This window comes from Pieris rapae, chromosome 23 (assembly GCF_905147795.1).
Source record: "Pieris rapae chromosome 23, ilPieRapa1.1, whole genome shotgun sequence".
NCBI lineage: Eukaryota > Metazoa > Arthropoda > Insecta > Lepidoptera > Pieridae > Pieris > Pieris rapae.
Genome location: NC_059531.1, coordinates 1,508,112 through 1,524,368, shown reverse-complemented (window position 1 = coordinate 1,524,368; position 16,257 = coordinate 1,508,112). Strand labels below are relative to the sequence as shown.

Genomic DNA, 16,257 nt, shown 5'->3' with positions numbered 1-16,257 from the left:
TATAATATGTATAAGCTGTTAGATTACTTATAATTAAATTTTAAAAAATTCACTCTTTATGAGGTTTCTTACTATCATGTATATTGCTTTGAAATCTTATCGATAATCGAAGGTGAAACTAAATTAATTTACGTTAAACGCTACCAAAGTGTTATCTACTTAAAATTTAGATAATACTTGCCTAAATCAATTTATTGATTGGACCTTGGATAAGGAAATGGGTTAATTTCTGTCCTAATTTTGGCCGAAGTCACGGCCACACGGAGAAAGCACTGCACATGGGCTATATACAACGTGACTAGACGTCCCGCTTTGAACGGGACTGTCCCCAAACTGTGGGACGTAAAATGGCCCATTTCAAAACACGCGACCATTTGAGCAGTAGGTTATAAAAAATCGTACCAAGAGAGATATTTGAATCTATATTAAAACTAATTTGTTCTTCTGATTAATAAAATATATGTGTAGTGTGTGATTCTTAACTTTTAAGCAACCTAATTTTGAGTTTCCAACCGGATTCTGTACCTGGTCACAAGGCTACCAAATTCTGGTTTAACACCAACTTTATAAGAGCTAAAGGCTGGCTTATCTATCTCAGATCTCAACTCTTTAGACTTTAAATTGTGTTCAGTATTAAAGGACAAAACCTGATCTAAACGACTGGATTTAATTTAGTTTGCCCCCTGTTCTAAAAAAAAAAACATTGAGTATCTTATAAAAACCTTTGGAGCAAGCATCGGCGAAATTTTCCTTGAAAACATTGAGTAATCTAGGGTTGCCTGGAAGAGATAGCTTGTAAGCGATAAGGCCGCCGGTTGCATCCATTGTAATTCTTATGTATTGTGTTATTTGTGTTTCTTTGCAACGAAGTGTGAATAAATAAATAAATCCATAGCATGTCCCAATTCTTAAAAGGCCGACTACGCACTCGCGAGCCCTCTGGCATTAAAAGTGTCGACGGGAGGCGGTATCACTTAACATCAGGTGAGCCTCCTGGCCGTTTGCCCCCTGTTCTATAAAAAATGGATTTGAGGCCAGGATTTAAGGCCTGTATAAAAGCCGGAGGTGACCTTTTCAAATAGATTTTTTTAGGTATACATTTTAATAATAATAATAATTGTCTGTATTCTGATACATTTTCAATTATAAATATATATATTAAACAAATTTCCATTTTAATCCAATTCTGGTGCATCTGTGTGCCCATTTTTAGCAAAGGCCTACTCCAAATCCTGCCATTCCTCTCTGCGCTGTGCCACTCTCTGCCATGTACCATCTTTTGTATAGTATTAATAAAAGATTACTCCTGGTAAAATATTGCAAGTAAACACATTTAATTTAATCAATTGCAAATATATTGCTAAGTGCAAAAACTGCTGAAACAATTTGCGTTTTGTTCCCACGAGTATGTAAGTGCGTGCTCCTATTTCACCATGCCTCCTGCTGATAGAGGACAAATCTTTGTTTTTAATTTAAACATTTAATAAAAAATATATATATATATGCCAAATTTAATAAACTCGCTACCAGCTACACTATTTACTAATATAACTAGAAACAATATTAAATTTAAATTAAAAAAACATAAAGCAAACAATTATAAATTACGCATAATAAAAATCAGACATCGTCATTTAATTCATATTTGAATATTAGAAAACATCCTGTAGTCGATTGAGATTTCTATGTATGAAGCGGTGGTGTTTCGATTGGTTTAGTGCGTTTTTTGTGCAATTTTTGATGTTTTGACGGTAAATGTGTTTTGTTGTATATTATGTCACTGGCCTTAGTATGTATATAAATTAATTAACTAAATATTTTCGACATCCTGGTGGACAGAAAAACACACCAACTTCTACTATTTAAGGTTATTTATACAATAAATAAAATAAATAAATAAATAAATATATTAGCTGTAGGATTACTAAATAAATAAATTTTAGAAGAATCAAAGGAATGCGCTGTAGGATTACTAAATAAATAAATAAATAAATTTTAGGAGAAGAATCAAAGGAATGCGCTGATTGTTTGATCGTTATGATTAATTAAAAGGTGGACGTACTATGGTGTATACTGCGGCGCGAAAGGCAACCGCCGCAGTGTGACGCCAGCCGCCGCCCGCCCAACTCGTACACTATGTATACCCCAGCGGTGCCTTAGACGCTTTATGTGATGTGAAACTTCGTCAATTTAAACCAATGGCTAATGTTACGCTATAATCCTGACTTGTTTTGGTCATGGATAATTGTGCCTTAAAGTTTGGGAGCAATAACAATAATGAAGTTGAAGAAAAAGTGGTAAGTTTTTTTTTTATAGAACAGGAGGCTCATCTGGCAAGTGATATGTATGGACATTCTCAATGCCAGAGGGCTCGCGAGTGCGTTGACGGCCTTTTAAGAATTGGTACGCTCTTTTCTTGAAGGACCCAAGTTTTTGGTTGAAACGACTTTACATATTTTCGATTAAAGTCTATGTCGACTACATCCACTCTATGTCTGGTATTATTTTTATAAATTGTGTGTTTTTCGGAAATTATATTTAAGTACGAATTATATACTAATAAAATGATGAAATATAAATAATATTTTTCGATATTACCGACAGAACAATAAATATGAACTGCACTACTCAAACGCCACCTTTTTGTCCATGTCCATGTTTTAGTTGATAAACACGAATAAAATGACATTTTCTAGAAATGATTCTTAACTAGATCGATTTATCGCCCCCGGTATACTAAATTTCATGAAAATCGTTGCAGCCGATTCCAATTTAATATATATACAAGAATTGCTCGTTTAAAGATATAAGATAAAGCTACACAAGTATCAATATCCATAATCTTTACGGAAGACATGTTCATAAAGGGATTTAAGATTTTCCCGCGATTTCTTTTCCGCATTAACCCATAAATGCCGGGTTCGATCTGAGGACATACGAGATGCGAGATTCCAGTAAAAAAAACTACATACTTGTTAGTCGCGAGTATAGTCACTGGGCTATGAGTTTCCATTTAAGACGTTCAAATATTTTATACATCGTTCAAAACATCGCATTCCGTTGATATCATATTTTTTTTTATATATAAGATTATTACCAATTAAAATATCACCTAACATCAGGTGAGCCTTCTGCCCGTTTGCCCCCTATTCTATAAAAAAAAATCCGCCCCAATTTCTTTAGAGTGCGTTTTAGGCCACCTGCGTGGCATAATTTCATGGAACCAGCTGCCATTTCAAATGTTTCCAAACCGTTACGCCCTAAAAGCCTTCAAGAGAAAAACTTTAAAAGCCTTGTAGTATTACTAGTGTTCGAAAGCTAAATCTATTAGTTTCTGTTCAAACAACACTTAGGGCCTGTTTCACAATGTTTAGATGATGAATATATGCCAAATGCAGCACATAAATTATTTCAAATAAGATACTTCGCATTTCATGTCGAATAACGCTATCTGACAGTCGTGAAACGCAAAAATACTATTTATCCTACCAATAAGTAACAAATAGCTTATTTGGAACTTATCCGGACATTGTGAAACAGACCTTTAGTCATCTTAAATTCACTATACAAGAAAAAACAATACAAAAGATGGACATGGTCATCATCCGACGGGCGCTTTAAAGTGAGATCGACTATATACTTACCAATAGTGCCAGATAATTCGAAGATTGTCATGTCCTTTCAAATTAAAATTTTAGCACTAAAAAATGGGGGAGGCCTTTGCCCGTAGGCACACAGAATCAGTTAGCGTAGATTAACAAAACAATAGCTATAATGTATATATTAAATGAAATAAGGCTACAAATAAATTACTAGTGTACATGGGCAGCAAATTCGCAGCAACTTTTTTGTCCCATTATAATATAATAATAAATATTTTATATTACATTATCAAGTGTAGAACTATAGAGTATCGCTTCATCATTATTATTTACTTAACGCAAGAGGACAATTAAGATAATATTAATAGGAATAGAAAACGAAATAAATAAATAAATGATAATCATAAGAAAAAAAACAATAAAAAAATAAGCAGTTTCTTGTCGCTTTAACGAACTCTTCCTAACCACTAAGGGAAATAAATGAATAAGGTGGAAAACTACATTTACAAATACTTATAGATAGAACAAAACTTGACAATGGAAAAGGACAATAATAATAACATAGTTTGTCCTTTATTGTTTTTAGTATATTTATTAATAAATTTAGAAGTAGAGAAATGGCTTTCAAAACTACTTGTTAAAACATAAACACAAATGAATTGTGTTTAGCTTGCTAGTAAACTGTATGTAATGTATCAGGAGTATTTATGTGGTATATATGTGTATGTATTAGCAGTCTGCAGTAGACTGGAAAGACCTAAAAACCTAACCACACATAATTAACTAACACAAAGGGTAGACATACGTACGGGATGTCTGCATCAAGAGACCGAAGGTAGCAGACGGAGCCCTATGGGTGGGAATATTACATATGGGGTTTCCTCAAAGCTATCACGATAATTATGTGCTTGAAAGAGAAGCCTCCTTTAGAGGAAGCGAGATAGAAATAATGGTGGCATTCGGAAGTTTTGTCGAGAGACAAGCCGAGTAATAGAAATGTGACGTATTATCATGTTTTACATTATAAAGGAATTGTGTATCTCATATTTATTTATTTGCTTCATTACCTTATACAAAAATAAAATAAATAAATTATAAGCCTTATCACTAAGCGATTTCTTCCAGGCAGGCAGGTTTTCTCATTATCTATCAGGCACAAATATTTACTTTACAAGTATACGTTCCGAATCAAGACGGATTTATTAGTAAACCAAACAAAATAGTTTTAAAGAAATCCTGCCGCAATAGACCGGGGTAGAAGCCTTTAAAAATAATAAAAAGTGAAAAAAAATAAAAGTAGGATGAAACCCATTAGAAAAGGAGGGATAATATAAAAATGAAAGGAAAAATAATTTACGGGCGATCTGAGATCGGGAATGGGGTGGGAGTGAGGGAGGAAGGGTAAAAAAGCGGTTTTTCTCCTATCGAAAAAAGTCAAATGGTAAAGTTGTAGGTAATAAAAAGATCTAAAACTTTTGTATTTACACATTTTTTACATAACCTCAAAATTTATGTGAATAATTCAAAAAAGCAACTTAACAAAATCAAAAGACTATTAAAAATAGATAATTTTGATCATAATTTTTTTTCATATGTAATAAATCTCCATAAATTCAAAACCCACAGAACTGCATCCAATGTTTACACCATTAGAATGGCGTTTGCCAAATGTATGAGTTGACGCCATAATTAATGCACGAATTGATTCGTAGTTCATATAAATTAAGTGCAAAATCTATCCCCTAGGCAGTTTAGTAAAAAAATAAGAATAATTTGGCGCTACAACCTCTTTAGGTCTTGGCCTTAGATTTCTGAATCTGTTTCATCATCATTTTTAAATCTAACAGGCAAGTAGGTCAGCTTCCAGTGCCTGATCATCAACTTTTTGGGTCTTAGACATATCGGTTCCCTCACGATGTTTTCCTTCACCATTCGAGCTAATGTTAAATGCGCACATAGAAAGAAATTCCATTGTTGTACAGCCGGGGATCGAACCTACGACCTCAGGTATGAGAGTCGCACGCTGAAGCCTAGGCCATCACTGCTCTTTGACAGTTTAGTACTGATAGACAGTTTAATATGGCGATTATTTAAATTAAGAGGCGTTCAAACAGGTGCCCATGCCCATGGTCCACATCTCCCTTCACAGGTGGAATTGAAACGTCAGTTCTGTATTAAATGTTCAGCCAGTAAATACTTAAGTCAAAACCTCATCAGAGCTCCTTTAAAAAAAAAGATTGAAGTTGGCGTCTGGTAGATAGGATAGCTGGTGCTGTACACAATAAGTATCGAAATACAGCAAGGAAATGCTGATAAAAAGTACACTGCCCCAGGGACCAATTCTTTTAAATATGTTTTGATTTTCTATTTTAATATTTTTTTTATTATTAGTAAATTGAATTCCATATTTGATTTTATAAATATCAATCGAGTCTTTTTTAGGCGTCAAACGGGCTCACCTGATGTTAAGTGATACCCATGAACACTCTTAATGCCAGAGGGCTCGCGAATGAGTTGCCGGCCATTTAAGATTTTTTTTAAATTGGTACGGTCTTTTCTATTCATTTATTGTTTTTGCTCTTTTAATGGTAATGATTTTGTATATTTTATAACTTACAGAGAACGTGTATTTTTAAAATAAAATAACACTATTGTTACATACTTTTATTATTCTAAATGCATAAAAAGTAAAGGCCGTGCAGTGTGACCTCCATATGTCAGAAACGCATTGGACCTGGAAGAGACTCGTTCATTATAAATATATTTTACCCAGGAAACATTTAGGTTGTCTGTGGGTTTGCCCCGAATCTATGAATCGGGCTACCAATGTCCTGTGATGATAGCTGATGCGACCTGGAGCAGGAAAATAATTTCAGGATTCTCTGGAGTTACCTGGATATTAAAGTAGTTGCTTTTGAAGTTTCTGATGAAAAAATTGAATCTTTTAGGAAGGTAAAGCGAAGGAAAGCCTGCATATGTCCATCCTGTAAATATTTAAATAATATTGGCAAGAAAATGGTGTTCCCGCGTATCCCGTAGCACCATAAAATATTTAAAATATCCCATAGGTAGGCCGAGGGATCTCTAAAATCACCTTCATGAAAAATAAAAGAGAGAGAGACCAATAAGAGAGCTTAATCTTTCACCAACTCACCAATAGTATGTAAGTAGACTAAAACCTCACCATGTTCTAGTCACTCCACAGGCCAGATAAGCCTCATCATCATCATCTGATTTTCGATCAGCCTCGGCTGATAGAAAATACCCGCAGAAAAAAAATAGAATTCGTGCTGTTCATTTTTGACGGTATTTCGGAAGATCTAATATGTTAGCTGTTCCGGATTATTCCATTTAATAATCAATGACTATTGTTAAAGAGTGTTTGCAGTGGCTTCAGTGTGTGACTCATCTCTGAGGTTGTAAGTTTGTTCCCCGGCTGTGCACCAATATATGTGCGAATTTAATATTCGCTCGAACGGTGAAGGCTTTGTGAAGAATCCATCTTGCCTTAGACCTAAAAAGTCGATCGTGTGTGACACAGGAGGTCGATCACCTATTCGATTGACAAATAATCATGAAACACAGACTATAAACATAGTGGGCAATGGGCAGGAGGTTTAAAGTGATACAGCCGCCCATGGACACTAGAGTGGGTCACTCTAGTTAGGAAAATATAAAAGTTGATGAATCAAATTCTAGTAATAATATTATGTTGAAGTGTACTACAAAAAGGTTGTAGCGCCACTGATTTATTTTTTCATTTATAAAAATATATATATATATATATATATATATATGATATTTCTAGTGAGCTGTTGGTGTACTACACCTTAAGCTATTATCATTTAGAACGGCCACGTCTGACGCAGTTGAAATTCAAATAAGATATAAATAAAATTACTCTTCAGATGTAAGATGCAGAATATTGCAGCAGTTGCTTGATATTCAAACAAATTGTATTAAGTTATGACACTAATATATATATATATATATGTATATATATTTTAAATAGAACAGGGGGCAAACGGGCAGGAGGCTCACCTGATGTTAAGTGATATCGCCGCCCATGGACACTCAATGCCAGAGGGCTCGCGAGTGCATTGCCGGCCTTTTAAGAATTGGTACGAAGTTCGACTTGTCATCTATTCTAGTTTAATATATAAATGAGTACTCAAATAAATTAAAGACAATATTACTAATGCAACATACGTTGTTGGTATTTGAAACATATTTTGATAATATAGTAGGTAGGACTATATTATGTCTTATGATATAAGTATCTCATGATAGCGGGGAAATGCTTTATTATTTTTTATTTATTTATTTCCTCGTTTCCTATTTTTACAGTAACTTAATACTAATACAATAGAAAACTAAGCCAAAAACATAATACAAACCTAACAAGTAAAAACTTAAAACCTAAACCATTTTATAACTACAATTAATAATGCAGTTCCTGTGAATTCAGCCAGTGTGCAACTAAATACATCTGTCTCACACGCAGTTATATTTAAGGTGCTTCTTTGAGTAGGTCTGTACCTCTATCGCTTACTACACTGAGTGTGGTTTATTGGACCACGCATCTCCAGACTCTCCAACATTTCTGCATTATAAACTTTACCTCTAAGGCCCTTAAAAAATAAGAAAGAAAAGGTACACTGCCAAAAGGAGCAAAATTTTTAAATTTGTTTTAATTTTCAATTAATTATTACTTCGTACTGTAAGAATATTGTAAATACTGTATATTTATGTGTTTGAAATAAATTGTCATTAAATTAAAAAAAATACTGCAACTGTTGCAAACATTTTTATAAAACTTCGTAATCATATCCTTGAAGTCTTAAGAATCAGCTTCAATCCATTTTTGACCATCTGAGATAGACATATTAAATCTTAATCCAAATGTTGTAAAAGGTGTGCCAATCCACAATCTCAGATTGCTTTCTATCTGAGATTGAGGATACATTAATGGGTTCTCAGGTTAATAGTCGCACATACCTTAGACAAAAGTCTATGGTTTGTCTATAAATCATAAATCTAATAATTCTAAAGTTCATTCACCTATCGGGCAGTCCCAACTGTATTCTGTCTGTTATTGATTTATTATGAACACAATATGGACGATGTTATTTCTAGCACACAAAATCCTTATATTATTTATGCTTAAGCATCATTTTGAAATCATAATCAATATTATTAACATGATAAAAGAAACCATACATTTCTTACAATCGAGTAGCAATATGAATCTGCTAATTTTAATGGTCCAGTGGCTATCTCGCAACAACTTTATTACAAACATTGATGAAAATATTGATGTGTTTTACAAGAGTCTACCAACATTTCGTAACTTTGTTTTTTAGGCTCTTAAATCTTAATGTGGTTTAAGTTTTAATTTTTTTTGTTTATTACTGTTATTTTTATCTTTTTAGTTTTAATTATTATTTATATTATTAATTATTATCAATAATTTGTTTTTTGTTTATTTTGTATGTTTTCTGTAGTTCCTTTGATATATTGCTGAAGTTCTAATGTAATTCATGTGTATATGTGTGTTAAATTTGTGATGTCATATTTTCTTGTATTTTCTAGGCATACACATTGTTTTAGAATATATATATAAATAAATAAATCGATTGTGAATGTGTTCGTCACGCAAATCACCTTAAAAGTGAATCAGTCATGTCAAACGGCGTACAATTAATTGTCATGTTAAAGTGTTAGTGTGTCAAACAATATTGTAAATTTACAATATTTAGGGCCTGTTTCACAATGTATGGATAAAGTGCCAAATAGCTATGCAACACATAAATTATTCGAAATATAAAAGTTCCAAATAAGATACTTCGAATTTCATGACGTATAGCGCTATCTGACAGTCGTGAAACGCAAAAATACTATTTATCCTACCAATAAGTAATAAATAGCTTATTTGGAACTTATCCGGATATTGTGAAACAGGCCCTAAATAATGTAAATTTATATGGGGGACTTAAGATCATTTATTTTTGCATATTGATGAACTTCGTTGCATTAATGTTAAGTTACAGTAAAAATTCCCAGATAGAAACAAATTCGTTCGTTTTTTTAGTTGCTAAGTAAAATTTTTATATGCGACATTATGAAAACTACCAGGATATTATTTAAATGTTTACCTATGTATATTTTCAACACAGGCATTTATGTTGCTGGCCTATAATGTCACATAAACCCTTCATGTTAAATTTACAATTAATTTAACTTTTTGACGTTCATAAGTGTTCTTGTTTACCTATATGAATAAAGATATTTTGATTTATTGATTGATGAAATACTGACTGATACTGACGGTATAAAAAGTTATATTCGTTTCATAGTTTTCAATATCGCTCATTGAATACAAAACGGCCATAAATCAAAATATATTGAAAATCATTTTATTTCAAAATTAGGGACTAAAGCTACAATATTTTACGTTTTGCTGAAGACACCCGTCATTTTCAATCATATTAATGCCAAACTGATCAACCGCCTTTTTTGTATTGGGTTGACTTACGCACTAACTTCAGAACAAAACCGCCATTTTGTGAGTTGCGACCCAAAACTCGGAGCGAACGCATATCAGTTCAATACAAAACGGCCACAATTCGGAAAAACACCCAATATTTAATACAGTGTTCTGTGCAAAAGAGCCACTTTTTGAAATACGTCTGTGTTGCATTCCAATTTCAAGTAAGTATATTCTGATTTTTTAGTGCAACATAGCCATATTTTGGAAAACGTACATTTTGCATTCCAAAATAAAATAAGGCGATGCCATATTTACAAATGTGTACTTTTTGTATTGAATTTTTACAGAGGTATTAATAATTTATGTACAGCTAAACTGCATGTTTTAAAAATTTGTCAATTTTAGAACAATGGCAATTGGCCATGCTCAAAATACGCACCATCTAGAACTGAACAGAATCAAACCTTGTTCCACGACAACACGCAGGAAACTGAAATAGCAGCACAGGTTGGACAACAAAGAGAAATGGCAAATTTTAGTTTTGATACGGACTCCTACGCTGACAGCCAGCCTGATTACAATATATCGTGGTTAAGTGATGATGAAGAGAGTTTAAGAACTTGGAAAAAAATCTATTAAAATCGTTCCACCTAGTGACTCATCAGAGTCATCAGACCGACTCTGACGACAGTTACATGAACTGTTGTACGTTATCTAGTTTAACTGATTTTTCCTCGGACGATAGTGGAAAGGATCCTGATTTTCTACCTGAGAAACACATAGAAACAAAACGGACTAAGTAACAATTTTTCTTACCGCAACCGGGTCCTTCTAGGGCAGATAATGAACCCATAGAGACTGGACAACCACAATCACCCAGTATTATCATCCATCCCCCTAGTATTGACAGCCAACCTCCTAGCATTGACACTCAGCCTCCTAGCATTTACTTGCAGCCTCCTAGCATTGTCACCCTGCCCTCTAGCATTGACATCCAGCCCCCTAGAATTGACACCCAATCCCCTAGCATTGACACCCAGCCCACTAGCATTGACACCCAGCCAACAGTGGTGATTGTCAACCACCCAGCGTGGAACCTCAGCTGCTATCACGAAAAAGAAAATGTAACCCAGCACATTGGAAGAGAAATAAATCCAAGGCTCTTAAAAACAGCGGAAAAGCATATGAACCATGTCCATGTCCAAATCAAACAAACAAATAGAAGCCAAGAAAATTGGACTTGAATGTTCCGATAAATGTAAATTAAAATGTGCTAACCAATTTTCACAGGAAGAAAGGTTGGCTTTGTTTGGGAACTATTGGAAGATGGGTGACTTGACAAATCAGAGGCATTTCATTAGCGACAACATGACAAAAATTGAACCTAAGTATCGCTATGTCCGTGTTGGCAGCACTCGTCAGAACTTTAATCACGCATATTATTTTCCTAAAGACGATAAACGCATTCGAGTATGCAAAGTATATTTTATGAATACACTTGCTATTTCTGATAAAACGATAAGAACTATTGTCAAGTAGAATTCTGGACGAGTTGGATTAATGCAAGAAAATCGAGGGAAATATGGGAACCAGTTAAAGTTAGAGTCCGCTTTGAAAGATGGTGTCAAAGCACATATTAATTCAATCCCTAGAATTGAAAGCCATTATTGTCGTGCTTTGCATCGCCTGTACGTTATCAAGTGCAAAGAAGAAAATAAGCCACATGTTTTATATAAAATATATTGTAATATTTTCATGGAGGACTGTAACATCTCCTTTTGGCAATCTAAAAAGGACTAATTTTGTGATAATCATTTGAATAGTTTGTAGCTTTTTAGATTTACAGCGAGAATTTATTTTTTATTGTTATTTCCTAGTAAATCATGAAATAAAGCATGTTTCATTTTAATATTTGTTTATTTTTTTTGAGATAATAACCCTAACATTGGTTCAAATTTTGAATGCAAAAAGGGCTTTTGTTGTTTTTATCCGGTTGGACGAGTGCTATCACAGAGGTAATTATTTTAAAAGATAGAGCAACAAATAAGGAATACAATGATATATTAACATCATAACAATTAAAAATAAAAACTTGTTTTTTTTCAAATAAACATTTTTTAAATTTTGTTTCGCCTCTCCTTTAAAAAATGAGGTTTCTGGTTTGTGACTGTTTTGCATTCAATGAGCGATATATTGGTTTGCAGTACTAACTATTGGGTAAGTATTGCACTAGCAGAGTTACAGAACGCTACAAAATAAAATCAAATGCAAAGCACCTGAAGATAACTGCAACTGTTATCTCCAGGTGCTTTGCATTTCGACGATAGACGAAGTTAATAAACTGTCTTTATTCCCCTCGCTGTTTTTTTAAATAATTATATATTTTACTAGCGACCCGTCCCGGCTTCGCACGGGTGCAATGCTGATACTAAATACACTACAGAAAATCTGTGAACATTGTTTATAAAAATGTGGGTTATCCATAAGAGATAGACATATACCATCACGGATTTTTCTGTAGACCTTTTCAAAGTGTACAATACTAAGTACATTATTTTGATAAAACTCGTAGGGTTCAGCCTGCGTTTGCAATGTAAGCGGAAAAAATGTAATTATTTACGACATCACATTAGAAACCTCAAAAATAACAGTACTTCTCCACTATTTAATGGATGTTATTATACATATAAACCTTCCTCTTGAATCTCTCTATCCATTTAAAAAAAACGCATCAAAATCCGTTGCGTAGTTTCAAAGATTTAAGCATACAAAGGGACATAGGGACAGAGAAAGCGACTTTGTTTTATACTATGTAGTGATTTATTAACACTTCGTTACATTACAATATATAAATTGAACATAATAAAATGACAAGGAGAAACCTTCCTTTCGAGCTCGATCTACCCATATTACCTGGAAGAGATCGCTCGAAAGAAAGTCAAGAATTTTTTTTATTAAATTACAAAAGGTAGGCAAGAAGTGCAAAAATACAAAAAAAGAAGAAAAATCGAAACAGGAACAAAAAATAAACTAAACTGATGACAAGATAAATAAAGGAAGAGCTGGCAGCTACCTCGGACCAAGAATTAGTCTTGCTATTCAAAGGGGGAACGCTGCCAGTATCTTCGGAACCTTGCCTAAAGGGACTCCGTTTAATAATATATTCAATTATTAAATTTTAAGGTTAGTTTGTTCAAATATTAACATTTTCTTGTTATCCTAATATTAACATTCTTCAGTACATCGGATTCCATTTTTCCAACTAACTCTATCCAGGGCTTTATTTCTCCATTCGCTTGCTTCCGACTTACCATCTTTTCCTGGGGCACCTCTTCTTCTACTCTCACACACTGATAGAATACTTGCGTAAGTGTCCTTAAAGGACTGAATTGAATTAGTCCGGAAACACTTTAAAGGCAAAGTTTTACACCGTGGTGTACGGCGGAAATTGAATGATTGATGCTTCACGCAATTACGCTTTTGATAGTAATAATATTTACTGTTCACTTGAAGAACAGTTTGCTTTTTATAAATCGTTTTCTTTATATAATTTGTGACATATCTTCACCGAACACATAAAACATACACAGTATGTATTTATGCAAATATACAGTATTTACAATATAAATTATACAATCATAATAATATAATGCTTAAGTAATAAATACAAAAAATACAATAAAAAAATAACTAACCTATTCATAATTAGATTCATCAAAAATTAAAGAATCTAAATATGAAATTTTTGTTTGCTGCAAGTAAGTTATAGTTATTTTGGAAAAGTTCGCATTTCCTAAAACTAAGCTCCAAACCAATGATAGATCCTTTAGTATGCAGCCTGTATTTGAACGCTGGACCTCAAATATTTGGGCATTACATAGCCTATTGATGCCGGTAATATTTCATAATAATGTTATAATATATAAAACCTCCTGGTAGATCCCTAAGACGCATCTAAATTGAATAAATGAATTTTGATTGATATTACATAAAAATAAAAAAAAATTATGTATAGAACTTAAACCATTTTAAAAAAATCGTACATGAATACATGACTCTCAAACGTACATAAAAAGATATATTTAGATTTTTGTTCTTGTACTGTTTCTGGGTGATCGGGTAATTTTAATAGTTGAACATTTTAGTTTTACTTCTTATAACTCGAGTTTAAAGTAAAAAATATAAGTGAAATAATGAAATGTTAATTGCAATGCAATGAATGCAATGCAATTGTTGTAATTACATAGTAGAACTTTAGATGGCAATTCTGTCGCATAATGTCTTGTGCAGTAAACGCAGAATTTATTTATCTTACTTATACAATGTGTAAACAGTAAGTACAAATACATGGAGTGATCATGTACTACACACACGTATACATAATCATCTATTGGGGCTTTTACCTTAGAAAGATTTACGCATTTCCCCACGAAAAAAAACCGAACCCACGATACGAGTAATTTGAGTGTGCGACCAGCCAGGCTCCAGAAGATAAACCACTCCTTATATGGAAATTGTATTCGTTTTCACAACAAACTCCCAAGCGAAATTAGAGAACTATCGCTAAATAAATTCAAAGCCCTTGTTAAAAGTAAATTAATTAATAAAGCCTTTTATAAATGTGACGAATACCTAAATGATCCTAATCCTTGGGATTGATTTGCCCCAGTTCAAACAATTTGTATTAAAAACTTGGCGATTGAAAAGAGTGGCGGAAAGTTTCTTGCCTGTTCTTCTTACCCGCTCTACGCCCTTGACTTGCGAACTGGTGGTAAATGTAAATTTACGATTAATTTAATTTGTTTTTCTTGACGTTCATAAGTGTACATGTTTACCTAAATGAATAAAGATATTATGACTATGACTATGATCCCTTGGTGGGGAAAAAATGATTATTTTTTAAATTAACACACCTTATATAAGGTTGTAGCGCCACTTATTGAACAACCTCAGGCCTCCTTGGCCTCAGATATCTGCATCTAATCAAGTCAATCCAATAGTCAAGTGATCAGCCATCTGTGCCTGAAACACATCATTCCGATTTCCTTCACTGTTCGGGCGTTAAATACACATATAGGTGAACAGTCGGGGATTGAACCTACGACCTCAGAGCTGAAAGTGAGACACTTCTTCAACCATATATATTTCTTCATTTAAAACAGACTTGTATTCTATCAAAAAATGTAATCTCGTTTTGTTCCCATTTCATTCGTAGCGATTGCGTAGATGTCTACGTGTAGCGTAGTGCTACGCCAAGAATGGGGTCAGTAAGCCAATGCGGCGCGTAGCGGCCTTCCTAGTGTACAGTAACACAAATAATTTGTTTTTAATTAACATTATGTTACGTTAACATAGTGTAACAACCAATAATTATCAATAATTCCACTATAAGGTATAATAGGGATAATAGTAATAGAAGGGAACATATTTTGGGCTTCTCAGTATTTATTTACCTATGGGATATGTGCGACGGTGAAGGCCTAGGTTATTTGCGATACTAAAGGCAAGAACCAATCTGTTTCACAGATCCCCATTATCCAGGACGTTGCGCCTACTAAATGCTGTCTTCGACACTATCGACATATTTGTGTGTTCGCAGAGTGAATTCACAGTAGCGATATTGTGTATATTATGTGTCTAATTTTAATGCACATTATTATATTTTTATTAAATGTTTCTCCACATTGTCGTATTGGCATAGGCTGTAAAGATAATGTGTATGTATTTCTGAAATAAATAAATTAATTAAATTTTAATACAAGGCAAATCCAACTATTTTTGTAACATGTATTATAAGAATGCATTAAATATATAATAAATAAATTTGAATATCAATAAAATATAGCCACACCGTTTTTGTAAAACATTAACGAGTATTAACGCATATTTATTACATAAATCACATTTAAGTGCTTTTCACTCGTAGACACAATGTAACAATCGTTTATAGTATGTAAATTTTATTTAAAAGCCTGTTTATCATAAAAAGCCTGAATCCGATAACGATAATGAGGATTACATTGAGTTTATGTAATATATTATATAAGTACATAACCTTCGACGTAGTGAAAGTCCAAATTCTTCCACCAAAGGTTACCCTACGGGGCGCCTATAACGGGCAGTCATCGCACAGCATTTTTAGTGGGTGCGTTGCCGGCCTTTAAG

At 33.4% G+C, this 16,257-nt stretch overlaps 1 protein-coding gene across 2 annotated transcripts in view; it reads left to right on the top strand.

The window, feature by feature from the left end:
- The first annotated feature begins 2,127 nt into the window (after window positions 1-2,127).
- Window positions 2,128-16,257, top strand: part of LOC111002309 (potassium voltage-gated channel unc-103) — a 41,695-nt gene continuing 27,565 nt past the window's right edge. For both annotated transcript variants that reach the window (XM_045633475.1, XM_045633474.1), the window contains exon 1: window positions 2,128-2,297. In XM_045633475.1, coding sequence (XP_045489431.1) covers window positions 2,238-2,297 — 60 coding nt within the window. In that variant the 5' untranslated portion in view covers window positions 2,128-2,237. The remainder of the gene's footprint in view (window positions 2,298-16,257) is intronic.